Raw genomic sequence first — 27,806 nt, 5'->3', positions numbered from 1 at the left:
GTGGTGTCTCCTGTGTCTCCCTCCCCGCCCCCACCCCCGCCGCCCGGCCGCCGGCCCCACGCAGAGGACAACGAGAACTCCAAGTCGGACGAGAAGGGGAACCAGTCCGAGAACAGCGAAGACCCGGAGCCCGACCGGAAGAAGTCGGGCAACACGTGCGACAACGACATGAACTGCAACGACGACGGCCACAGCTCCAGCAACCCGGACAGCCGCGACAGCGACGACAGCTTCGAGCACTCGGACTTCGAGCACCCCAAGGCGGGCGAGGCTGGCTTCGGCGCGCTCGCGCCCATGCAGATCAAGGTGGAGCGCTTCGTGGAGAGCGAGTCGGACCTGCGGCTGCAGAACTGCGAGTCGCTCACGTCCGACAGCGCCAAGGACTCGGACAGCGCGGGCGAGGCGGGCGCGCAGGCCTCCAGCAAGCACCAGAAGCGCAAGAAGCGGCGGAAACGGCAGAAGGGCGGCAGCGCCAGCCGCCGGCGCCTGTCCAGCGCCTCGAGCCCCGGCGGCCTGGACGCGGGCCTGGGGGAGCCCCCGCGGCTGCTGTCCTCCCCCAACAGTGCCTCGGTGCTCAAGATCAAGACGGAGATCTCGGAACCCATCAACTTCGACAACGACAGCAGCATCTGGAACTACCCGCCCAACCGGGAGATCTCCAGGAACGAGTCTCCCTACAGCATGACCAAGCCCCCCAGCTCCGAGCACTTCCCGTCCCCGCAGGGCGGCGGCGGCGGCGGCGGCGGCGGGGGGCTGCACGTGGCCATCCCCGACTCGGTCCTCACCCCCCCAGGCGCCGACGGCGCCGCCGCCCGCAAGACTCAGTTCAGCGCCTCGGCCACCGCAGCCCTGGCCCCCGTCACCTCCGACCCGCTGTCGCCCCCCCTCTCGGCGTCCCCGCGGGACAAGCACCCCGGGAGCGGCGGCGGGGGCGGCCCCAGCGCGTCCAACTCCTTGCTGTACACTGGGGACTTGGAGGCGCTGCAGAGGTTGCAGGCGGGCAACGTCGTGCTGCCGCTGGTGCACAGGGTGACCGGGACCCTGGCGGCCACCAGCACGGCCGCGCAGAGGGTCTACACCACGGGCACCATCCGCTACGCGCCCGCCGAGGTGACCCTGGCCATGCAGAGCAACCTGCTGCCCAACGCGCACGCTGTTAACTTCGTGGACGTTAACAGCCCCGGCTTCGGCCTCGACCCCAAGACGCCCATGGAGATGCTCTACCACCACGTGCACCGGCTCAACATGTCGGGACCGTTCGGCGGCGCCGTGAGCGCGGCCAGCCTGACGCAGATGCCCGCCGGCAACGTGTTCACCACGGCCGAAGGACTCTTCTCCACGCTGCCCTTCCCCGTCTACAGCAACGGCATCCACGCGGCACAGACACTGGAGCGCAAGGAGGACTGAGCGCCCCCAGCGCGGGGCGCTTCCGCTCGGGGGAGGCATCGTCGGCGTTTTCGTTTAGACCTTTAATTCTAGCACTTTGAATTCCAGCAGGTCAGCGTCTTCTCTCCACACGACGGTCCCCGTTCCATCCCCTCTTTCTTTAACTTGACTTATTCTTTCCTGTAAAGATATGTTTATTTTTTGCCTTCAGAGGGTCAGAGGACCAGTTGCCTGCCGTTTTGTCTTCTTCTGAGATGTGTGTTGGGTTGTTTTGCTTTCCTTTGCATCTTTATTAAGATGTCTTTAATGTGTATATGCCTCTGCCATAGAATACTCAGTCTTGTGGTCAAGAGATTGCTCAAGTGACAACCATGGGGTTTTCTTCCTAAAGATCTTGATATGATCAAGATTGAAAGAGACAAGCATAAACAATGTGCCCTGTTTGACTAAGTCAAATGAAATGGGGTGGTTTTTTTTGTTTTTGTTCCTAATTCCTTTAAAAAAAAAATAGGGGGATAGTATTTTAGAATTTTATGCAGAATTTAATTCTCTTTTTATGGTTAAGATTTTAAGATTTTCTTACTTGCACATAAAAATAATTTGGGTTCTTAAACTTAATTTCTGGCCTGTGACTAGAATGTTTTAAAAAAAAAAGTTGGACTAAATGTTAATTACTGAAACATTAACTTAATTTTTAAAACCATGGTGCTATCATTTATTAATCTGTATTGTCTTCATACAAAATGCAGCTCCTGGGCTGGGTTTTGGGGAAAACAAAATGTGTTCTGTCCTGGTCTGGAGTCCGTTGCTGCAGTCTCCTTGGTTAGTTAAGACAAAGCCCTCATTAACATTTGCTGCAGGACTTAAAATTTTTTACCTCCCAACTAACAAACATAGCCTCACATTAAATTTAATGGGTCAGTAAAGCCCTTTTTAAAGGGGCTTTTGGAAAACTCAATCAAACTGATTTGAGGAGGAGTTTAGGTACATACTGTGTTTTGTTGAGCTTTTTTTGTTTGTTTTTTTTTCTTTTTCTCAGTCTAACTGAGGCTAATTTTTGCAACTTCAATAACACTTCGGAGTAAAAGAAGGAAAACAATATTTAACATGTTTTCGACTTTTTTCATTTCTTGCTAAAAAAGGAAGGCTGCATTTTGGGGGACTGATTTGATTTGACGGAGTTTTGTTTTTTTATTTTATTCCCCCTTTGGTTCTCTTATTTCTAGGTTGAAACCAATAAGGTTTAAAACTAAAGAATGGGTTAATAAGCTTCAAACAGATAACTACAACAGAATACTGCACATTAAGTAAAAAAAAAAAAGAAAAAGAAAAAGAAAAAAATATCCTATTTTGTCTTTGTTGCCAGAAATCAGTGTAGTGTCAGACACTCCAAATGACTGTCAAGTATAAATTCTTCTTCCACTCCATTTTTGGCAGCTGTTTGTTAAGGCATCTAATAACAGATGTGAGAACTGTGATGTGTGCAATGTGTACGTGTCCTTGGCTGTTTCCATCGCAGTTTCCATGTGTGTTTCTATATGCAGTATATACTAAGCTAACGTAGTTGTTTTGTCTTTTGTCTTCTCTGTGCTCGATCTCTAGTCCGGAGTGGTACAGTCCCATTCCTGCAGTCCTAGTGAATCAGTGATTCTTGGGGGTTAGTGATTTTTGTGTGGTGGCCTTCCTCTGTAATGTCACCCTATGCTGCTTCTACTGTCTGTGAACCTTCCGTTTCCCTTTTTAAAATTCCTGCTGTTGCTTTGCTGATGTATATTCTCCCGACCTCTCCTTTCTTTCCCACCCCCTCTCGCCTCCCCTTTTCCCACCTCATCTCTCCTTCCCCCGCTTCTCCAAAATCTTTTTCATTCTCAGAGATAAAAAGACTCTTAACTAGCTCAAGGTTAATGGAGCCATGTTTCCCACAATGGAATTCTGGGTATGACTCTTTCTTCTGGAGTGCGACGCAAGCACTGAAGAAGAATGCTCAGATCTAGTCAATAAATTGATGCCATATCGCCTCAATGGTTCACATTCCCAGAGTCCCTTGTGCTCTACCTAAAAGCAGTGGGTGCTTTTCTTTGGTTTCCTTCCAGGTTGGCTGATGGAGCAATATGTAAAGCAATTACCAGTGAGACAGAAAATTATTTCAAAGGTCAACCAACATTTTTTAAAAACAGAAGGGGATGGGGTAATGGAATATAGAATTGTCATATATATTTGTTTATACGTGCAATGCTAATCTAGTAACTGTCCTTTGAATATCACTGTGTTGAGTGGATTCCTCTAGGACCTTTGATTCCATGAGTTGGACCCAAACCACTGTGGAATACTAACAAAAAGAAGTTAAATGCCACAAATGTTAGTAGTGAGCTTACTTGAAGGATTTAAGTAGGTTTAGAAGGTGAAGAAGGCCAATCAAGAAATTTAAAGATTAATTTTGGAAGCTCTACTCTAGCTATTGAACAATCAAAGGAATGCACCTATCAGCTACAAAGAACAGCTAGACAGCTGTTTTTTTTTTCTTTTATAAATGTTTCTGTGTTGTGTCAAAATGATTTCTGGTGATTTAAACTAACAGATAATCACAGCTGCTGTCTAAATCCATAGTGTTTAAAATTACAAAATGAAAAAAAAAAAACACTTCATTACCTGTGAAGACTGTGTCTGTGTTTTTAACTATTTCTTGTACAAATATATGAAAACTTTTATGAGGAGACTGGTGCCAAGTAGCTGAATAATGGGGAAAGGGATATTCTGTTCGTAAAAATCTTAGCAGTGTTACCAACTCTACAATATATATATAAAAAAAATTAAAACGTTACAAAGCGACAGCTATGGTACATTTGTTTTGTGTGAAGCTAACCGGACCTAACTTCCTGAGTGCCTGGCTTATTTTGAAACATTTTTTTTCATTGACCATTGATAATGCTGCAAATCAGAAATGTACATACTTCATTTACAACAGGGTTCTTTTTATACTTTTGTAGATTCTCATACATGTCACATACATGGTTGTCTTTATGTAACTTAATTTTTTCATCCGCAGGTGCCATTTTCATAATAAACTTCTCTTGGATTTGTTACTATCTGGCATCATTTCTTTTACATGTAACCATCCTAACTAATGAATGCTGGTAGTATTTGTTTAAGCAGGTACCTTGGTCATTATTCTTGATTTTTTTTTTAAAAAGTTAAAAAAAAAGATGCATCCATATTTTTGCTAGTTTCGGAAAAAAATGCATAGCTTGTGTACCGATGAGGCTGACAAGGCACAGATTAAGATGCTAATCCAAATACTACACCAAATTTGCAACCATCCTAAATTTTCAGCTACCCCAACTCATTGTCATACAGAGCATTATTATGCACATTATCAAAACTGAACAATGGGCCTGCAACATTAACCACTATGGGAAGTGTGCATTTTTTCTTGATTAATGCACAGTAAGTGATGATAGTTTTCATACATTAATCATTTAAAATGCACTCGCTATTTTCATTTATTATGATCTATAGTGTATAACCAACTGTTCCATCGCTTGTATCTTCTCTTTATACTAAATATGTATTTTCTTTCTCCAGATAAGCCGAGTAAGTCGTGGTTGTGCTGTGTTATTAAGTCAACACGCAGACTGTCGCGTTTTAAGGCAGGTCAGCTGGCTAACTCAAAAAAAAAAGGAAAGAAAACTTCAGCTGCTATTTCAAAGTTAAGGATACAGATGGGTCATTTGTTAAGTCTATGCTTTCCAGAAAATGAAGAGCTGTGAATGCGTCGAGCTGAAAGAAAAAGCAAACACTTGTGTCCAAAAGCTACCAACTGTAGTGCAGATCTGTCCCTAGTTTAAGTCTTAAATGACATTTGCCAATGTGAGAGTACTTTTTATTAGTGGAGGATTGCTTTAGACTGGTGGATATGGAAATGTGGTTATGGATGTAGGGCCCTAGCTCTCTCTACTGTGCCTTTTATGGGTCCTTGAAATAAGTACTTAAAAATTAGAAAGAGGGAGAGGGTGATTGAGAATACAGAACTGTGTTCTCCCAACTACTTTTCCAAAATTTATCTTTGCCTTTGCTCTTGAGAGTCAGAAGAACATAGTGTAGCAAGATTGAGAAGTAAAAAAAAATTGATGAAGCTAGAAACGCAATCCAGCACAGATGACGGTGAGTGCTGAAGCCAGCTTACCCAAGGCTGTCGGTGCTGGTGAGCTGGCTCTTAGAGGTGGCTTCCAGAGCTTTGCATGGGGAAGGGTCTACCAAGGCAGAGGGGCAATTGTATGAGTGAGGGATTAGGGCTGACCCTTTGGCTGCTGGATGACAATATTGGTCAGCCATAACTGGACACCCCTTCAGCCCTGTGATTGGAAAGGGTGGTAGTAGGGGTTGAAAAGGGGAAGCCAGACATGGTGATGGTGAGTTGAAATCCTCACAGTATTTGGAGCTTCTGCAGTAGAAGTGGTAGAAGTCCTGGATTGTTGTCTAAGCTCAAGCCTCCCTTAGCATCAAGTTCCCTGTCCTTTATTTATATCCGTCAGAGCTAAAATATGTCATTAATGAAATAAAGAACATCTCTCAGCCAGAAAGAGAGCAAGCGAGCTCTGGGCTCAGACCCACTGATGCTCAGGAGGCCCTGCTATTTCTGCAGCCCCGGGGCTGGCAGCCAAGCCAGGGCCCTGGGCTCCCCAGAGGCACGGGACAGCTCCCTTGCCAGGCTGGCAGCAAGTCACTTTGTCAAGGCTCCAGTTACAGGTGATGGACAGACCAGGGATCAGTGGCCAGCTCTCCGCACATTGTCTCTTCTCCTTCCTAGCTGATACTGATACTTGTTTATTTGGCAATGAGGAACAAGAAAAAAGAAACCTTAAATAAAGCAGGAGACAGGACAAGAGGGGAGCTATGCATTCAGGTGAGCATAAAGAAACTGATTTTAGTCCTTGTGGACTGTAATTCTTACCCATCTTCACCTACTCCCAGACAAAGCCTATTTATGTTGAACATGTTTAAAACTATTTGAAATCAACTTGGGCTGTGCATTGCATTGAAGGTAAGAGATAACATATATTATCAAGCCCGGAAGATAGTCCATTCAAGCCAAGAAGATTATTATCCAGGTTCAAAAAGTAGACAGAGTGACGGATTTGGGAAAGAAGTAAGAATATCTTTGCCAACGCTTCATATCGCATAGTGAAAGAGGACAAACCTTGTTCTTGAGCATAATTCCCAATGATGACAACAGCAGGCTTAAGAAATAATCCTGGGATGCTAAGGTAAGTGAACACTCAACTGCTCCTGCTTTCCTGCACCTCCTAGGAAACCATTAGAAAGAAGAGGAGCTGACCTGGTAGACTCCCCACAGGCACAAATCATGGCTTGTTCATCTGCATGTCCCCCCATAGTGCCCAGCTCAATTATTTACCAATAGTCTTGGCTCAGTAAAGATCTGCTGAATACTGCTGGATGAGGACATGTGAAAAAATGAAAATGAAACATGACTTGTCAAGAGGCAGAGATTCCACTAGAAATGTCCACGTGGTTTGGCAGGATACCTTGAGTTTCCATCAAGAAAGGAATGGCAAAATGGATAAAGCAGCAAGTTCATTCATTCTTGCCTTCTCGGGTAGACCATATGGCTGGCACAGAGTTGGTCATCAATAAATGTTGGTTGGAGGATGCGCATGTGTGTCCACAATACTATCTATTCTGTCTACAGCAATAAATTAGGTAAAGCAAATAGAGAAAGGAGACAGAGGAAAGAGGCCAAGCAGTTGATAACCGACTTAGTGAACTCTGGCATCATATCCCATGGACGGTTAAACAAATGGATCTTAGATTCGCAAGAAGGTATCATTTAATAGTGTATCTTCACAGATGAGCACTGAGCTGTATAAACTCAGTTGTCATCCAGAGAATCTTAGCAACCAAGAGGGACTGTCTCATGTAGAAATCACATCTCCTTAATTCTAGCAGTGAGGGTCTTTCTCGCCAATTATTGGATAGTTATAATTTTTAGAAGGTGTTGAACTGAAATCTCTCACCTCTGGAGTCAAATGGACTAGAGCTAAACCTTCCATTCGAGTGGCTTTCAAACATGTGAAGATGGATGTCAGAGTTTCAATAAATCTCTAGGCTAACTGTCACCTGTTCTTTCCATTGTTCCTCCAATGGCATTGTGGCAGATCCCTTCACCATCCTAGTCACCCTCATCTGGGTGCACCAGAATTTGTCAAGGCCCCTGTGTTGGTTTCCTAGGGCTGCCTTATTACCACAAACTGGGGGGCTTGAAACACCAAAAATGTATTCTCTCACAGTTCTGGAGACTATAAATCTGAATTCAAGGTGCCAGCAAGGTTGATTCCTTCTGGAAGCCTCTGAGGGAAAGTTTGTTCCATGTTTCTCTCCTAGCTTCTGGTGGTTACCAGCAATCCTTGGCATTCCTTGATGCATCACTCTGATCTCTGCCTCCATCATTCCATGGCCATCTTCTTCCTGTGTGTCTCTGTGTCTTCAAATGGAGTTCTCCCCACTGCATGTGGTTCTCCTTTTCTAATAAGGACACCAGTCATATTGGATTAAGGGCCCACCCTACTCCAGTATGACCTCATCTTAACTCATTACATCTGCGCTGATCCTACCATGAGAAGGAAATGGAATTATGGTCACATGCTGAGGTATTGTGGGTTAGGACTTCAACTTTTTGGAGGATACAATTCAACATATAAGAGGAGAGCCTATAAAAACATGGCACTCTGGCCCAGTCACGCAGCTTAGGATGCGATCTGGTGCCTGCAGAGGATAGAATTCCCATTACATCTCTTGCTCAGGACTCTGAGACTGAGACTATAGTCACTTCTTAGCAGCCAGATCAAATTGTTATCTCATCTTGAGCCTCTAGTCAACCTGAACACCTTGGTTTTCTCACAAAGTTTTGTTAAGGTAGGTCTCCCACCTCCTGTATGTATAGAACCTTCACATAATGCTGGCATGTGCTTGGGTGGAAAGCAATTTAAGGAAAGAAGTTCACTAGGCATGGAGGTGAGCCAGAGCCTGTCCCTGTGAAAGCCCATCTCTCATTTTCACTGTGCTTTGCATGCCCTCGGAGGCTCCTTCACCCAGCCCTGCTGGAGAGGAGAGACCTGCCCAGTATTTATGGAACCTGGGGTAAAGGCCCATGGTGCATCTGTAACAAACATTCCCAGTTGGCTACTCCCCTGTAAGTAAATGGGTGCAAGGAAAAAATGACTATGAGAAGGAAATGGAAAGAATTAGAGAGAGAAACTACTATATCAGCCACTTTCCAGGAGCAGAACTGGGGTGAGAGATGCCAAGACTCCTGATATGTGCGTATGAAACAATCCACTCAAAATTCAAGTAAGAGTCGTGAGGCCAAACTCATCAACTTTCTGAAAATGAGAAGGCCTCCTTTTGTCCCCTTTTCTGGATCAAAATTAAAGAAATTAGTATAAAAGATTGTCTTGTACTTTTCTGGGGACAAAGCACGGTTGTTTTTCATCTTCTGTTCATCTCTCTTTACTTGGCAGGCACGAGATATACCAATAGAAATGACCCAGATAATGTTCCTGTGTTGAAATAATTTTTCTAGAAAAATAAAATTAATTTTAGTTTTAAAAATATATGCGACCTATTAAAGCTACTTTAAGGGAAAAAAAGGGAGCAGAGGGTAAGGAGGTGATTCTTCCTTGTACTGAAGGAGTTCTCAGATTTACAGCGGAAGTGTCAGAAATAGGATGTAATATCCGTGTGACCCCCCTCAACTCCCCCAAACAAAACCATTATACCCTTGATGAATTATTGACTTCAGAGTTTTATCTGTGCCATGAATAATCACAAACTTGGGAGTCTCAGGGCACAGTTCATAAACAAATAATTATATCACAATGATAATTTTTCAGGAATTACAACATCAATCATGGCCATGTTATTATCAAGTACATTTTCTGGTTGCCTCTATTCATCAAACCCTCCTCCCTCTCCACCCTTCCGCACCACACAAGCAAAACTCATCACCAGATTGCCTCTTATTTACACATCACTCAAAGCAGGACAGAGCAAGCACACACAAAATGGGCCAACCCAGCGTTTATGAGAGATGAGTTTTCATTAAGAAAGTTCAAATTAAATGCATTGAGAAAGATGGAAGGGAGAGAATTAATTATTCCAGACTCCCCCAAAGAAGCATCTTTGAAAAGATCTTATTCAGAAGATAAAAACAGATGGAAGGTTTATTCCATTTCAGACAGTACTAATAAAGAAAAAGGAGTTAGTCTTTATTATTTTTTTTAATCTTTTTTTTTTATTTTTTTCCCCCCCAAAGCCCCAGTAGATAGTTGTATGTCATAGCTGCATCCTTCTAGTTGCTGTATGTGGGACGCGGCCTCAGCATGGCTGGAGAAACGGTGCGTCGGTGTGCACCCGGGATCCGAACCTGGGCCGCCAGTAGCGGAGCACGCGCACTTAACCGCTAAGCCATGGGGCCGGCCCCGGAGTTAGTCTTTAAAGCCAAGGAAACAGCAGCGATACAATAATGTGCCACTTTTTAAAAAATTATGGTCACACGAGCATAAAGCTTGGGCCCCTGTTCTCCAGCTTCCTCCTCCAGGGGGAAGAGGTGAGCAGAGGTGGGCACAGAGCTTGGAAAGGGTATAAGAACCTCATCCAAGTCTATGTACAAACCAGTAGTAGAGCTGCCAGGAGGTTCAGTCTGATCTAAACCACTTCACCATGACTGTAACGGAAGGTTAACATTTGCAGACACAGTAACAGTACAAAAATCAACTCAAACTACTTTGCTTTGTTGTTTAACATCACTTAAAGTCATAGGCCTACCCTTAGAGAACATGTTCGTCTCACAATTCAAAAGAAAAATAAGTGACTAGCAAAGCAACATAAAGTGTCCTCTTCAGATAAAATATTATACAATAGAGTTAAATCCATACCACAGTGGTGCTGACCGTCAGTCAACCCCTGTGAAAGAGAACTTCCTCATTGGTCTCTGTTTCTAACAGGTAAGCTATGCAGGCAAAGCAGTGTAATTCAAAATGACCAAAAGGGAGAACATTTAAACTCCCCGAAAGGAGATACCAACCCAAGCATCTGAACCAATCCATTCCCCCAGTAACACCTCACGCTTGAGGACAGCCTTTGGGTATGGGTGGCCTGAGCTTAGATCAGATTCTCTTCTCCTTGGCATCAAAATGTGTCCAGGAAAAGGTAGGGCTGGTGCCCAGCAGGGAGCACCACGGGGTGGGTAGGGGAGCAATACTGCGCTGGCATAGCAGGGCTGGGCCCAGCCCGAACAGCCCCAAACCCCACCACCCATACAACCAGCAAGAAAGCTCAAGGTTGCAAGTACCTTGTACTGCTTCATCTAAAACATCGCCTGCCCTTTGTATCGCTCTCATTTAAAAATCTTCCCAATTTCTTGAATGTACCTGAGCTATTGTTAAGTCACTCTGCCTTAAGACCGATCTTCATATATAATCTCATTAACAGAAGGGGAAGTGGAGTGGAAGGAGAAAGAGTCCCGAGTCCACGGCCCAGTTAAACTTCTAAACATCCCCGTCAAAGCCTCTTTCTCCCCCTAATATGGAACTGTCTTCCAAGCAGGCCACATCTCTCCCCTCCTCCCTTCTTCCCCCATCACAAAGGCACCACCTCTGCTGGCTGTTGCTTCCCTCACACCAGCCCGGCTCCTCCACCACTGAGCCTTGTGCCTGCCTCCCTCCCCCCTGCACCAGAAGAGCTCCACTGGGGTCTGTTTCATTTTTCTTCTGTGGGGCCATTTGACCTCCCTCAGCTACCCTCTTCCTCCTCGCCACCCATCACCCCACCCAGCATGATGAGGCTCTCAAGCTGGCCAAGAAACCAAAGGTCCCTTTGGGAAATCTACCCTTTTTCAGAAAGCTGGGGAGGGGCTGGATGTAAATTCTTAGCATTTTAATTTGTGGATCACATTTTGTGATCCAAAAAGTGCACAAAATCCTCTAGTGACATAGCTAAGAACCCTGAGCTGGCCTTGTGTGTAAGCCCCTGCCCGTCCCCTCCCTAGTGGGGGACGCCCCTCTGGCAGAGGGACGCTGGGCAGTGGGGAGAGGAGGGAAAGAAATAAGGAAGCCCTAAGTTCATACCCCACTCTGGGGAAAGCAATACAGTAGGTTCATATTGGTTCATCTGAGAGGCCTCAGTCCCCACACGCCTAGAATTCACAAACCTCAGCACACACTTCTGCTTTGGTGTCATGTGGAAAAATTAAAGATGTATAACCATTAAAACAACATTTTTCCGAAATACAAATCTGCTATTTCCTTACTAGCGTTTTCCAGGATGAGGACGCTGGCAATTATTTTTCATTTTTAACATTTTGAATAAATTAAAAGGAAGCTCAGATTTATTCTTGTAGTATTTACACCTGACTTCCTTACATGCTACTCTGGATATTTCCATAGAGTTGCCCGAGTCAGAGACATTTTTCAGACATTGATTAATCTATAATTCTTTGAAGTAAGGAAGCATCATTATCTCCACTTTACAGATGTGGAAACTAAGACACAGAGGTTAATGACTTGCCCAGAGGTCAAACATCCAGTCAATTGCAACAGTGGGTTTTAAACAGAAACTCCCTTTTCTGCTCTTGGGTTTAATTCAAGTTTGTTCTTAGCTCGTGTGCCCTAGTCACATCCTAGCTGAACTGCGTCTGGCCACGTCTTATATTTTGCCTTAAGGCCCTTAATATGCTTCTTGAAAGACCAACGCTTTCCTGGCCTACTGTCAGCATTTGTCCTCTTCCTATTCACGCCTCTGCTCATAAATAAGACATTACAATTCCTTTCTGGAGTATTTTGTAATGGCAGTGCATCACTAAATAGAATTATTATTTTCTTATTTTTTTATAATAAATGTAAGCCCTATAATTCTGTCTAAACCTAGAATCTGGTATTTTGCTTAATTTCTGGCAGTTGCCCTACAATTAGTTTAGTGAGAATGCCCCCGAGTCAAATCAGGAATATAAAGATGAATGAAGTATTACCCTCTGTCCTTAAGTTGTTCACAAAGTAGAGAGGGAGACAAAGGTAAAAGTTACTCATTACAACAGTAAGACAAAGTGACATGACAGACACATAGATCGGATTTTAGGAGCACACTGAGTGACGGCAAATCATTCAGGTTATGAGGGCAGAGAAGCCTCCCAGGAGGAGGTGATGCTTAAAGCAAGTCTGGAAAGATAAGTAGAAGTTAATCCTGGGTGCTAGAGGAAGAGAGATTCCTGGAAGGCATAGGCACTGTCGTGGAGCTGGGAGAGAGCTTGCAAATAACTCAATATGCTGGAGTATGGCCACGCCCACACCCCACGTGGGTAGATGTGGGTAGAGGTCAGCTGACAAGTTCATGAGATGGGTTTAGCCCAAGCTTTGCTAGCCAAGCCTGTGCCCATGCGCAGGGCTTCATCGTCCCAATGGAAGGGATCCCTCGTTCTCACATGAAGGCACACTCCACTCACCAAGACCTTCTGCACCTGCTGGGCTGCGTAGGTTCAGAGGGGGCATCTTTTTCTTGTTCATACAAAGGAGCCATGCAGACAAGCAGCAGCCTGTGAGGGAGCTACTCCAAATGTTATACTGAGGAATTTGAATGGCAACTTAGAGGCGATGGGAAGTTCAAAGGATTTTATTCAGAGAAGTAACATAATAGAGTCTTTGTATTGGAAAGGTCACTCTGATGGCAGTCTGAAAGACAGCCTGGATTAAACAGAGGCAGTTTGGAGGTGGTTCTAGTGATAAAGGTTGGGAGCCTGAGTGAGGACAGTGGTGGGGATGGAAGGAAAGGGGTGGATTTGAAACCCTCAAGGAAGAGGTTTTGGTGAGTGGTTAGATATGGAGAGAGAGGATGGAAAGAAAGGAGTAAAAGATGACTCCCGCCTTTCTGGCTTGGGTATGTGAGTGTCATTTACCAAGATAGAGAACACAGGAGAAAAGAAAAGTTTAAGACAACCAGTCAGTAGGAGTTGAGGAACTCCATTTTAGACGTGGTAAGTTCTAAGCGCTTATGAGGAATCCAAGTAGAAATGTCCAGTGAGCAGCTGGAAAATAGTTCTAGATCTCTGGAGAGAAGTGTTTTAAAGATAAAGTATGAGAGATATCAGCACTTAGACAGTAGGAGGAACCATAGGTCTAGGGCACATTGCACAGGAGAGAGGGAAGTCTGGGGGACATTGAACAGGAGAAAGGGTACAGGATGAGAAAAAGGCCGAGAAGGGAGTACTAGGGGACGTCAAAGGAGTGATCAGAGGAATACAAGCCCATGACAGAAACAAGAAAAGTGAGAGGCGAGGAGGGAAAAGTGTGTCACAGCAATCAGCAGAGGAACGGGTTTCAAGAAGGCCAGAAGAACCACCAAATGCCACACAAAATTTAGGGAAGGACTTAAGTTCCCGATGGTTGTGGCAAACGATGGCAAGTGATGGCTACCCTTTCCAGAAATTTGCCAGTCAAAGAAATGAAAAAGAAAAGGCTTCATTCCTGAAGAACAACCTAATATTTGACACTGATTGGTATGATCTTTCTTTGAAAAACTATAATCCCTTCACCACGCATATCAAATGGGTGCTGAACAAGCAGACTTGAGGCAGTGTTATCCTTGTGGAATCTACCACGTCCCTGTCTTCCTATGTGCATCATGTGGATTTACCCTACAGCCTAGGCTCTGGAACAGACACTGCAGTCACAGAAGACACTGTCATTCACTAAGGTCAGACACCTAGGATGCTGTGTATGTATCAGGGACCTACTGTACTCTTATTGCCATTTCTCCCCAGGGAAATTAATTGACTCTGTTTGGCACGACCTCTCTGATAATTCACAATGGCTCCTGTGTGATAATCTATATTTTTAAAAAGAAACCTCATTAAGAAAGAGAAAGTAATGAAGTGTATAACTGAGGTTTTATTCCATAAAGAAAGGATGAGTTTCTTGCCAAACCTGGACGACACTGGGGTTGAGTCATTTGGAATCATCAACCATTATAGCCAAATACCATTGTAACAAACACTGTTGGTTGAATACTGGGTATCTGTTCTTGTTTTTCTCCTTGGTAACAGAGCCCAAAACTTTAGCTAGGCACAGTGCTGCCCCAAATAAAATACTATATTTCCCAGTTTTCCTTGCAGCTAGATATAGCCATCTGGCAAAATTATAGCCAACGAGATCTGAGTACAAAATGGGAACTACCCAGAAAGCTGATACACTGGAATAAAAAAAAATGTGTTTCTGTCTTTCCTCCTTATTCTAGCCTGAAATTCAGACATAATAACTGGAGTTCCAGCAGCCATACTGGATCATGAATTTCTTAAAGACAGAAGCCATGGACTAGGATAGGGGAGCAGAGCTTAGTTCTAAGACCATACCATTTCAGCCATGGACTACCTAACTTCTAAACATCTTTTATATGAAACTGAATAAACTATCTCATTTAAGCCATGTTATTTGGTAGGAGGAGCTTCTTTTGCTATTGAATTCAGTTGTTAACTGATGTATCTATTAGATTAGATTCATTGGCTACTGGCTGTTCATCACTAAAGAAAGTTCCCTAGTTCTTTCCTAAAGACAGTCTTGTGACCTGCATTGGTCCTTACATTTTCTAGCGCAAGGATGGGAAAGCATGAGAAATCAAATGTGGGAAAAGCTAGAAGCTTCAACATTGTAGGAGAGATGCAGTGAGGTCCTTTAACTCTTTAGCAAACAGTGAACAAGTAATGATTCTAGCTAACTCCTCACATCCAAAGAGAGAAAGAATCTCACAGGAAAGGTTATGTACTTCACAGTCAAAAACAGAACCAATCCTGGCTGCACAGACAACACAGGGAAGTTTGATATCCCATATGCTGCAAGGTGGCGTCTTCTGTGAAGCCACTCACCTCAGAAGAATTATCCAGACTCTTCTTAAACACCAAGCGCAATCACAGCTCAAAGAAAAGGTCAAAGGCCTCTAGAGTGAGCAACCCAGAGAACGAATCAGGAAAAATCCCACTGGACTTCGCTGTCAGATTACCGTGAGAAGGTTTCTAGAAACATCGCGCCCTGGCCTGGATGGGATTGGGGAGCTTCTTAATGGAAGCTGGGCTGGTAATGAGAGCCCAAAACCATGCTACTGAGCGGCCGTCGGTTGTCGGCAGGCGGGGCACACTCCCAGCTGAGTGCCTTGACATTGCCCGACGTGAGGGACTGCAGATTCTGAGGACAGCTGCAAAGACAACAGCAGGCCACCAGAAGAGGACAATCATGGATCCCGTTTGCCATATGCCAGGCACTGTGGTAAACACCTGACAACCATTATCTCATTGCAGCCTCATAACGCAATAATGGCAGGGGCCGTTGTTATCTCCATCTCACAGATCAAGAAGCTGAGATTCAGAGAAGTTAGGTGACTTGTTCAAGGTCTCGTAAGTAATACGTGGTGGAAGCTGGATAATAACCCAGGTCTCCCTGGTTCCAAAGCTTGATTTTTCTTTAACCATTACCCTCTGGGCTTTGTTTTTCTTGGTGTAGAAGGGGATTTGGAGGAGAAAGTTGCTCCTGAAAGTCATAGCACCTATTTTTTCTTTCAAATACTTTGTAAAACAGATAGATTGAAATTTTAAGACAAAACAGAAACCAAAAACATTACTGAAAATAAAGAGGGTTTCTTGATAATGATAAAATGTTTGATTCACTAGAAATAAAAAGAATTTACATTTGTATTCTTACATAACACAGTCTAAACATTTATAAAGCCCAAAATTTCAAAACTACAAACTCATATCTACAATTATATTGCAAGATTTAGACATACCTCTGTTAGAAATTGATAGAACAAGCAGGAGGAAAAAAAATAAAGTGTATAAATGATTTGAACATGATTAATAAACTTGACCTAATGTGCAAATCTAGAACACTGTGCTCAATAATTGAAATAATGAACTTTTCAAGTTCAAATAGCACATTTATAAAATTGACCATATACTGGATGTTAGCAGGTCTCAATAAATGTTTAAGGATTGAAATGTTCAGATTCAGTGTTTTCTCTCACCATAATGCAATTAGGCTAAAAGTCAATAACAAAAAAATAACTAGAAAATCACCATATGCTTGGAAGTTAAGAAAAAAAGTCATAAATGAAGAAGGAATCATAATGGAAACTAGAAAATAACAATAATGAAAATACTTCATATCAAAACTTGTAGGATTCAGCTAAACCATTATTTACAGGGAAATATATAACCCTATAAACATGTATTAGAAAAGAAAAATGACTGAAAATTAATGTGAAGCATCCATATCAAGAAGTTAAGGAAACCATCACCAAAATGAAAAGGCAATCTACCAAATGAGAGAAAATATTTGCAAATCATATATCTGATAAGGGGTTAATATCCAAAATACATAAAGAATTCATACAACTCAATAGCAAAAAACCAAACAATCCAATTAAACAATGGGCAGAGGATCTGAATAGACATTTTTCCAAAGAAGACATACAGATGGCCAACAGGCACGTGGAAAGATGTTCAACATCACTAAACATCAGAGAAATGCAAATCAAAACCATAATGAGATATCACCTCACACCTGTTAGAATGGCTATTATCAAAATGACAAGAAATAACAAGTGTTGGCAAGGATGTGGAGAAAAGGGAACACCTGTGTACTGTTGGTAGGAATGTAAATTGGTACAGTCGCTATGGAAAATAGTATGGAGGTTCCTCAAAAACTTAAAAATAGAACTACCATATGATCCAGCAATTCTACTTCTGGGTATTTATTCAAATAAAATGAAAACACTAACTTGAAAAGATATATGCACCCCCATGTTCACCGCAGCATTTTTCACAATAGCCAAGATATGGAAATAACCTAAGTGTCCATCGATGGATGAATGGATAAAAAAAATATATATGATATATATGCATATACATATACAATGGAATATTACTCGGCCATAAAAAAGAAGGAATTCTTGCCATTTTCGACAGCATGGATGGACCTTAAGGGAAATATGCTAACTGAAATAAGTCAGAGAAAGACAAATACTGTATGAGCTCATGTATATACAGAATCTAAAAAAAAAAAAAAGGAAATCAAACTCATAGATAGAGAGAACAGATTGGTGGTTGCCAGAGGCAGGCTGCGGGGGAAACAAGTGAAGGTAGGTCAAAAGGTGAAAACTTCCAGGTAATAGATAAATAAGCTCTGGGGACGTAATGTACAGCATGGTGACTATAGTTAACAATACAGTATTGTATATTTGAAAGTTGTTAAGAGAGTAAAACTTAAACTTCTCATCGTAAGAAAGAAAAATTTGTAACTATGTGAGGTGATGGATGTTTACTTAATTTATTGTGTGGTTATCAATTCACAATATATACATATATCAAATCATTATGTTGTACCCCTCAAACTAATGCAATGTTATATGTCAATTACATCTCAATAAAACTGGGAGGGGAAGAATATTCAAAATAAATCACCACAAAAGAATACCAAGTATTGGGCTAAGAGTCAGGAAACAGAGACATTAGTAACAGCCCTCTTATTCTGTGACCTGCTGCAGGTCGCTTCACGTCTCTAGAGTCCAGTTGTCTTACCTCTAGAGTGAGGTAAGTTTGGAGCCATGACTCCTAAGGCCCATGGAGAAGGAGTCCTCCTATCTGACCGCCACCTAGCAGATCAGCTGGATTCAATGATATGCTCCATTCTTGAGGCTGATCCCTAGGGCAGGCTGCATTCTTACCACCATTGGGTCACTCTGAGAATGTGACTGACAATTTCCCGCTTACCAAGAGTCAGTGGAGTGCATACAGACTGGTTATGCTTGTTATTATAATAATGTATTTTATTTAAATTCATATAAATATTCAAATATGAGGGTGAAAAGAAAATTGTTTCTATGAGAATTAGGATGAGCGTTTTATAAAGACGATTTCACAAAGGAGAGTCCCTTTAAAAATTTGATGTTGATGCCTATAAAACATTGAGGGGAAAAAATAAAATTCTAGATGGATCCCACTCTCAGATTGAGTCAGAGGCATCATTAAGTTTGCACTTCTCTTTAAACAAACTAAAATTTGGACAATGAAGATGATGCATTTTGGATGTCATTTATTCAAGAAAAAGATGCAGGACTATAACTGGTAGACTTGCACTAGAAAAAAAAGTCTGGAATCTATATAAAAATGTAAATGAATACATTTAGATGTCTTAATTTAATATGAAATGTTATAGGTACATATGCACTGGGTTTTCTATGGTTTTTTTAAAATAAATTCCAGGCTTCATCCAACTTTTTGATTAAACTATCGGTCTTGATTTTGTTAGATAACAAGGCTTCTCCTGTAATTTCATAACTGGGATTATGTTTATGCAAAATAAACGGAGTTTGTTAAGTAGGTTTGTGAAGGCACCCAGCTTCAATAAAATCCCCTTCTCTCCCGCATTTGGATATGGCTCAAATGTCGATTCTCCAACTCTTGTTTCTGTGCTTTCTATCGCATTACCTGGCTTTTCCAAAGAACAGGTCGAGCTGAGACAAGCAAGACCACAACAGGGACACTGCCTGAAATGCTGGAGCGAGTGGAGAGGGAGCAAGTTCGCCCTTGGTCCTCGCCTAAGATCTACGCCCCAGGCCAGCCCATGGTTTTACCCAGTAACCTTTTGCTTCTACTAATAGCTTCAGTACCATTAGGTTGGACAGGAAATTTGGTAGAAAGAGCATTACCCTTCAAACGACGAGACGTAGGTCCTCAACATTAAAATGACCTTTGCAAGTGACCTTTGCAAGACTACTGCAAGAAACTGTCTCAGTTTCCCCATGCTACTCTTATTGTTTCAAAACAACGAAGTAAAGACAAATGAGGTCCAAAAAAAGTTTTTTATACATTTTCTCCAGAGGTATTTAAAATTTTATCTAGTCTTAACATATTTTAATATAGATTAATTAACCAAGTCTTAACGGTTTTTGATGTAGAAATAAATAGAGAGAAATGGAAATAGAATCAGAGTTACCTAGGGGCCGGCCCCGTGGCATGGCGGTTAAGTGCTCACGCTCCGCTGCTGGCGGCCCGGATCCACGGCGTGCACCAACACATCACTTGTCAGGCCATGCTGTGGCGGCGTCCCACATAAAGTGGAGGAAGATCAGCACAGATGTTAGCCCAGGGCCAGTCTTCCTCAGCAAAACAGGAAGGTTGGCATGGATGTTAGCTCAGGGCTGATCTTCCTCACAAAAAAAAAAAAAAAAGAAAGCATCAGAGTTATCTAGAAGAAGGCTGGCTCACTGTTGTCGACGTCCAGGGGCGATCAGACCCGAAAATAGTGACGCATACTCACTAAAATGTACTGAAGAAGGCATCAGGCTGCCAATATATTAATTTAAAGTGAGAAATAGAATTGTCACCCATACTGGAATTATTCAGGTTGGCATAACAATCTCCTTTTCTCCCTGTAGTCAGGGAAAACCAAATGATAATCAGAAGCCACTCATTACCATGAGAAATCACTGTGACAGACTCAGAAATATTTAAAATCTATATACTTTTTGCATTTTCTCTCTACATGAGCAGACTTTCACTGGTTCCAATTCACTGGAACCAGAAAATTGCTGTGAGGACATGAAATCAGAAAAGGGGGAGTCAGACGAAGCTCATGTTTTTACGTCAGGCTCACAATAGCGACACTCTTGCCTTTGGGACTGGAATTTCTGGAAGTCTGCTGGTGAACTCTCCCACTCCTGGGGACAGAGCTGGTACGGGATAAAAGAGAAAGATCCTTGGTGATTCTCTTTTTTCTATGCTTTCCACGGCTGACCAAGCCCTCCGCCTTGGACACATTATTTCTTTAAATATGTTAATATATTTATACATGCACACAAGGTTACAGTCTTGCAAGCCTGGACACCCATCTGCCTCTTCTAGATGACTCTACACATCTCTCCTCGGCTGCATCTGCGTGGACCTTGCGGGGTAACTTCTACTGCCCTCACTTCTTAGTTCTAGGAGAGATCCTATAGCCCCCAGAAGCAGCCACCTTGATGTTGTCTTGTAGAGGACACAAATCTGTCTGAACTATAAATTCAAAAATGATTCCTGGTTTGACTTTGATGTTCCTAAATCCTTACTAACTGTGTCAGTTTTCCTTCCAGACAAACAAATCTGGATGTTTTGAAACCAAAAGAATTCCTTAAGTTTATCATCAAAAATGTGGTTTTCCCATTCATCAGAAATTTGCCGTTTTGTCAACACATTTTGTTCCCAAACACTTTCAAATGGGCATTATTCAATATTAATGTGTTGAAATAATTTTAAATAACTTACATTTTAGGCCTACAGATTCATGTACAACCTCACTGTAATTCAGGTGTCTTATTATCCCCTCCTCATCTTCAAGGTTCTTAAAATGAAATTCTGTTCAAACCAAAGTAATAGTGAGCCATGTAGAATTACTGAAAAATTACTTGGCGTCATGTTAAGACAGAGAATTGCAAGTCCTGACTGAATTTTTATCCCTTGATGCAAACAGAATGAGAAAAAAATAAAAGACAAGGCAAAATAATTTCATGACAGTGGCCAAATGCAAAAGGGTCATAATCTAACTTAATTAGCTTCAACACAGGATATTTTGGAGCAAAGAGAAGAGGTTCAGCACAAATTCGTTTCTGAACAATCCCTTGTCCTCTCCCCTCAATAATTTAAACGACTGATTTTAACAAAATATTGAGAATTCTCACTAGCACCTACAGATCTGGAGAGAATCAAGCTGAGGGGTTAATATTAACATTTTCCTCTCATGACAGAAACTATTCCTAGGAGAAGTGTATGAAATGAAGACAATGAATGACAGGGCAGACCTGAGCCAACATGAGCACTCCAAGGCAACCTACACTATTGAAGTGATGTTAAACACACCTCCAATGATGTGCAGTGAACCCGGTAGGGAACACACAACAAAATCTCAGAAGAGGGTCCAGACGGTCTAACAAAGACAGCATCGCCCTTAGATGAGCTTTCTCCCTTTAGCCCCCTCCAACCTAAGCCCAAGATTCTACCATTCACTCATATTACAGAAAAGTAGAAATTCGGTCTCATACTATAGCTTTGAGGAAAAACAAATTGGTTTGAGATATTGTAGGAAGAGAGTTAAAAACTTTATCAGAGCAAATAGAAAATCTAGACAAAGCTCCCAAATATGAGCAAGACATAAAACAAGCAAACAAAAGTAAGCCAATGTATAAACTATGCGCACAAACACAGCAAAGCAAACCAAAAAAAGTGCATTGTATCATAGAGCAACTAAACAAGAATTTATAAAATCAAGAGATCAAAGACAAAGTTATAACAGATTGGGGTGAAAAGGTAGATTGTAGCTCAAAGAAACTAATTGAGAGCTGAAGCAACATTATTAAAAAATTAGTACAAAAAATAGAAAAACCAAGGAACAAAGTACTCCTGAAAATTCATTACTAATATATAGGAATGACTAGAGATAAATGCAGAAGAAAAGACAAACATAAAGAAATTAATGAAACGCTAAAAGATACGAAGACATAAAAACACAATTCAACATAAGGATAATCAGGATTCCTGAAGTATATCTCCCCTACTCCATTGGAACAGAAGATGTATTCAAAGATAGAACACAAGAGCATTCTCCTGAAATGAAAAAACTAAAGTTGCAGATCACGTTCTGGGAATATGTGGTACAGAAAATTCAAAATTGAGACAAATCCTAGTTACATTATTGAACTCCAAGGACTAAAAAAATGAAGGAATTCTTCAGCATCCAGAGCCAAATCAAATCACCTAAAAAAGGAAGAAAAAAATCAGTTGGCTTCAAGTTTCAATGACAGAAGACATTGGTGCAATGTCTATGATGTTCTAATGGAAAGAACTTGTGACACAAAACTAGCCAGCCAGTCATTCATCTCGGGACAATGGGAAGACAATCTAACACACGAAAAAACTCAAGGAACCCACAAGCAGCTTCTTGAAAAGATTTTATGATCATGAAATCCAACCAATTAAGAGATGCAGCAAAATAATTAATTCAAGAATAAAGAAGTCATGTTAAGAATGTCAAATGGTGAACATTGAATGCATTTCAATACGGATTCAATACCACTATAGAAATTATGGGTACTGAAGATAATGTGAATGTTGTAAACCCGTACAATAAAAAAAATATAACGTTAACTAACAAAACTTAAGAAGTACAGAAGAAAAGATAAAGAGAAGGATGAGAGTGCTTATGTCCTTTTCTTTCAAAGGTAGATATTGTCTATAATGGAATCCTAGTTAAAAAACTATGACTCCACACAACTGAATATTGGCCTTAATCATTCTTAAACCTAAGAGGGATCTTTCAGAAAATAGTACCTCTTGTGGTGAAAAAAATACTTATTCAAACTTCAATATTTCTTTACTTTTACTTGTATATTTTTCTTCTATTAAACTCAGTAAACTTGAACGAAGTACTCATTTAAAAGAGTATATACATTACAATTCCTTTTTTTTGTTTTTCTTTTTTTTAACATCTTCCAGAAATTTTGAATCCCAAAAGTAAATTCCCACATACCCACCATCAAACTTCACAGTTATTAATATTTTACCTGTTTTATCTGCCACGCATGTGCACACGCACACACACAGCTATCTGGAGTTTACCCACTCTTAAGAATAGTAACACCTGGAGAGTGGACTTTGGGGTGATTTAAGTTTTGTCTTTGTATTTTCTGACTTGCCAAATTCTTTATAATGAGCCTATAATATTTTTTAAAACAGAAATAATATCCCTTCTCCCTCCTGTCTGCCCCTCTTCTTGCCTTTCCAAAATAACTGGAAGTAAATAGGCCAAAATGCTGACAATGATTGATTTTGAGTGGTGAAAATATGGATAATTGTTTTTTCGTTTTCTATTTTTTTTATTTCAAACAAATCGTAAGGTTATTGGAGAGACCAATGAGAAGATATACTACACAACTTAAGAGTCCCACTAGACACTATTGTTCTCCCCAAAGACCTTTTCATTCTCACTATAAACCCTCAGGGTTAGAGTATTCCCCACCTCTGTTTTAAACTATGTGTAAAATACAAGCTGTATTTGTCCTACCTTATTTGAGCTTTCTGACAATGTTCAAAAGTTGATTTTCTTGGTATTCCAACTTCACAGATGAGGAAACTGAAAAAATTAAGTAAATTGTCCAAGGTCAACCACTTGTAAAATGCTAGAGGTGGCCTTCAACCTCAGATGGGAGAACATGACTCCAGAGGTCCCGACTCTCTCTTGCCCCCTTTGTCCTTGCTGGAGACAGGGAGTCCCAAGGCCTGCTTCCATCTGAAGCGGGCTTATCAGAGCTCTCTGCCATAAGGCCCGGCCCTGCGGTGGAATTCCTTCATCAGCAGCTCAGAAGATATTTTCTCTCAAGATAACATTCCTCTTGGGGTAATCTCAGTGGCCCTGGCAGTCTCTAGTCACATATTATGTTCCTTAATGGCTAGAGATGCTGTTTATTGGACTGAAAAAAATTCAATAAATGCAATGGCCTCTTGGCCATGAATTAAAACTAAGAAAATACTAACTCTCCTTTATTATATTTCAGACTCACAATCCAATATTAAAGTGTTAAAACTCCTCTAAAATCATTGTCTATCTCACAGGATGAAAGCCTCCTGCCTTCTGACAAACACATCATTGTCCCTATTTTATAAATCATGTGTTAAGGTACAAACGTTAACTAATTTGCCCAAGGCAGAGAGAGGCAGATACAGTGAGGAGCAGACAGAGGAGTAACAGTCTTCAGGTTTGTTATCAAACAAAGAACATCACATTCATGCTTTGGGAATGAAACTCTTCCCAGGACCAGGTCCAACATCCCTCACTTGGTGTTCCGGGAGCTGCCTGGCAGAGACGTTCTGAAGCCTGTTCTGAACACATGCTTTGGAGTCTGACTTGGGTTTTAATCTCGGCTGTCCCACTTTCTAGCTTAGTTACTTAACTTCTTAAAGCCTCAGTTTCCTCTTCTGTGAATTGGGAAAAGCAAAGGTATTAGTTCACCAGATTGTTGTGAGCATCAAGCGAGATAAAATATGTAAAGCATCTTACATGTTCCTGGTGCATGATACGTTCCCAATAAATGTTAATTACAGTATATGTCAAAGTAGTGAGATATTCACTACCTCTCTCAACCCTGATCTTTTGCTACAATCATGGCTTGCTTGTAGAACCCTGACATATTTGACTTGTTAGTCTGCCTCTACATGAGCATCAAGCTACAAAGAGGATGAGATCCACATATTTAAGTGGATAGAAAGGGTACCACCTTCACCTCCGTTTTGATTTGGATTTTACCAAACAGAGTACCCTCTCAAGGCCTGCAGAACAGACCTGCACATGTCACATTAGCTCTAGAAAGTTTCTGTGGGAGGTAGAACATGACATTCAAAAGACCTTCCTTCTATACTGATAGATGAGGCCCAGGAAAATCTCAGAACATCTGAGACCTAAACAAGGTGGTCGTCTCCACAGACTTTCCTTCTCAGAGCATGGCTTCCCAGCCAGTGTGCCATGAATGGGTCACAGGACGCCTGACATTCACCCTTGGGGCTGATGGCCACCAACCCAGAACCTCAGTTTCCTCCAGGATACTGTAAATATTACCATTATCTATTAGTACTTTGATGCGTAAAGGGTTGGAAAGCAATGTCGAGTTCAGTACTCCTTGTCCCAGGGTTGTTTAAGAACTATAGACTATGATTTAGAGTCCTAGCTGCTAGCCCTTCAATTAAAATTCCTTGACTATAAACCATCTCAGTCATGGAGTGTTTGCCTTTCCAACTCAAGAATCTATCAAAAAATATTTACTGCTCTTAAAGACAGTGGTGGTAACCAGGAACAGGGCTCCTAATTAGACAGAGTGTTGTTTAGCTTCTCCCTCAAAGTATGCTTTGATATGTAACTGTGACATGTAACTGTGGCTCTAACTTATTTGCCAACTCAAAGCTGCACCCAGATCAAATGCCCCCTACAAAACTGGCAGACATGGCCAGAAGCCACAAGCATTTTGAAAACACACCTTAATGAAAAGCCGTTTTCCCATCAGATCCGTCACATTTGAATGGAAAAACAAAATACTTTGTCGCTTCTAATAAGTACAGAGAGCCTGACAAGGTAATGACTTTTTCCTCCCCCGGCACTAATCTCAAATATAATAATATCTAAATACGATTTTTATCTTGAGACGTTCTGTTATTGAACAAAAACTACATTCTTGGACTTGCACTTTTCGTTTGTATCTCAGTCACTGACGCAGAAATAAAGATGAGTGGGATATGCTGAATGAACCGGACTCCTGCATGAAATGGTTTATGACAGATGACGATAGATGATGAGAATACAAAATCCTGATGATAATAGGTTTATTTATTGATTGTGAATAAAATTCATGAAGTGTGAAGCTGAAAACTGCACTGGAGGGAATTGGGCTGGGAGGCCATCAGGAAAAGTGTGCACAACACAGAAACGGAGCCGAGAGCTGCTTGATGGAGGCGGGCGTGGACGTGCAGACGGGGACTGGGGTGGAATTTGGATGCTGCTGCTGACCTGCTGGAGTCCTTGGGCAGAAGACACCGTCTTCTCTCTGCCTCTGCGTCCATGGCACATTAGGCCTGGCGCAATGACTGGGGAGTGGAGTGGAAAGACACAGGAATTCAGAAGGCTGGTGTTCCGGAACCAGCTCTGCCAGCAACAAGCTATGTGACCTTGGGCAAGAGCTTTGATCCCTACTGCGAGGGATCCCTTCATTTTCTTCCTTTGTAAAAGAAGAGCTTTTACTCTTTGAACAAACACCACAGTGCACAGCGCTGAGCCTGGTAATGCCAAGATGAGTAACGTGACACTGTCGTATTTACTGGGAAGACCAGCACTGTAAACACCTACGGTATGAAATAGGCAGCGAGCTCAGTGCTGGATCTTGGCATTCCCAACATCCTTTATGAGTCTAAACTCTATAGTCTAAACTACAAAAACCATGTTTTCCAAGCACTTGAAGATGCTCACAACAAAAATAGGCTAAAAAGCAGCAAAATACGAGAGACTTTTTAACTCCCAGGCAAACTCTAGGAAGGCCCCGAGCAAAGGACAGCAGACCTGAGAAGTCATTTGCATATTGCTGGATGATTTACATACCAGAGGGAGCCAGCCATCCCAGAAGTACCTTCCCCAGAGTTCTCCCTCACCAAACCACTGCTGAGACAGCTCAAAAGCCTACAAAAGGATTTTGCCCAAGGTACACGGGAATTTGCATACCATAATCTCACAAAACAAGACCAGAAAAAAAGCGTCTCTTTGTTTTATTTATCTTCCTGCAGCCCCAGAAACAAGCTAACAGGAAGCCCTTAATGACGGAGCTCCCTAAGAGGTGCTTTCCAGAGAGGCATGGCAGGTAGTGACTGAAGAAGAGAATAATTGTGGCTCCAATTTAGGTTAGCGACAATAAAGTCTTGAAGTATATGTCATCCTGAAGACTCGTTGAGATTTCATTTGAAAAACACAGGATCTGTATTAGTTTTCTATTGCTGCCTAACAAATTACCACTAATTTAGCACCTTAAAATAACACGGATTTATCATCTCACAGTTTCCGTGTATCTGGAGACCAAGTATTGGCTAGCTGGATCCTCTGTCCAGGGTCTCACCAGGCTGAAATCAAGGTGCCAGCCAGGGCTGCCATCTTGTCTGAGGTGTGGGGTCCTCTTCCAGGCCCACTGGTTGTTGGCAGAACTCAGTTGCTTACATTGTAGAACTGAGGACCTCAGCTCCTAGAGGCCACTCATGGATTTCTGTCATGTGACCCTCTCATAACACGGCAGTTTGCTTTTTCAAGGCCAGCAGAACAATCTCTCTGACTACTTCTGTGACCTTTAGACTCTCTTTTAAGGGCTCACCTGATTGGGTCAGGCCCACTTAGGATAGCTCCTTTTTGATTAAAGTCAACCGATCAAGGACTTTAATTACACCTGTCAAATCCTTTCACCTTTGCCATATAAGGTAACACAATCTTGGGAGTCATAGCCCATCACCTTTGCTGTATTCCGTTGGTTGGAAGCAAGTTACCAGTTCTACCCACATTCAAGAGGAAGGGATTATATGTGGGCATAGATATTGAGGGTCATTTTAGAATTCTGCCTACCACAGGATCTCTTTACATATTCTTTCGTATGGTTTGGTTTACTTACGTTGGTTTTGTTGTATAGGATTTTCTGCTCTTGCTGGAGAGAAATCTTCCAGAAACAAGTCTCTCCCCCTCATCAGTATTGCACCCAGATTTTGTCATTACTGCTCTGAAGTTTGGGAAGTTTTTTACCCCTGTGCTCTGGCAACTTCTTAT

At 42.0% G+C, this 27,806-nt stretch overlaps 1 protein-coding gene across 1 annotated transcript in view; it reads left to right on the top strand.

Annotated features, from left to right (window-relative positions):
* NPAS3 (neuronal PAS domain protein 3) overlaps positions 1-3,984 on the top strand; it is a gene marked incomplete at its 5' end in the record, with an annotated part of 740,467 nt that extends 736,483 nt beyond the window's left edge. The window contains one exon of the mRNA XM_058540352.1: positions 65-3,984. Within this exon, the coding sequence (XP_058396335.1) occupies positions 65-1,407 (1,343 nt within the window). The remainder of the gene's footprint in view (positions 1-64) is intronic.
* Between the last annotated feature and the right edge of the window lie 23,822 nt (positions 3,985-27,806).

This window comes from Diceros bicornis, chromosome 5 (genome assembly GCF_020826845.1).
Source record: "Diceros bicornis minor isolate mBicDic1 chromosome 5, mDicBic1.mat.cur, whole genome shotgun sequence".
Classification (NCBI taxonomy): Eukaryota; Metazoa; Chordata; class Mammalia; order Perissodactyla; family Rhinocerotidae; genus Diceros; species Diceros bicornis.
Note: the sequence above shows the minus strand (reverse complement) of the source record. Positions and strands in the feature narration are given on the sequence as shown.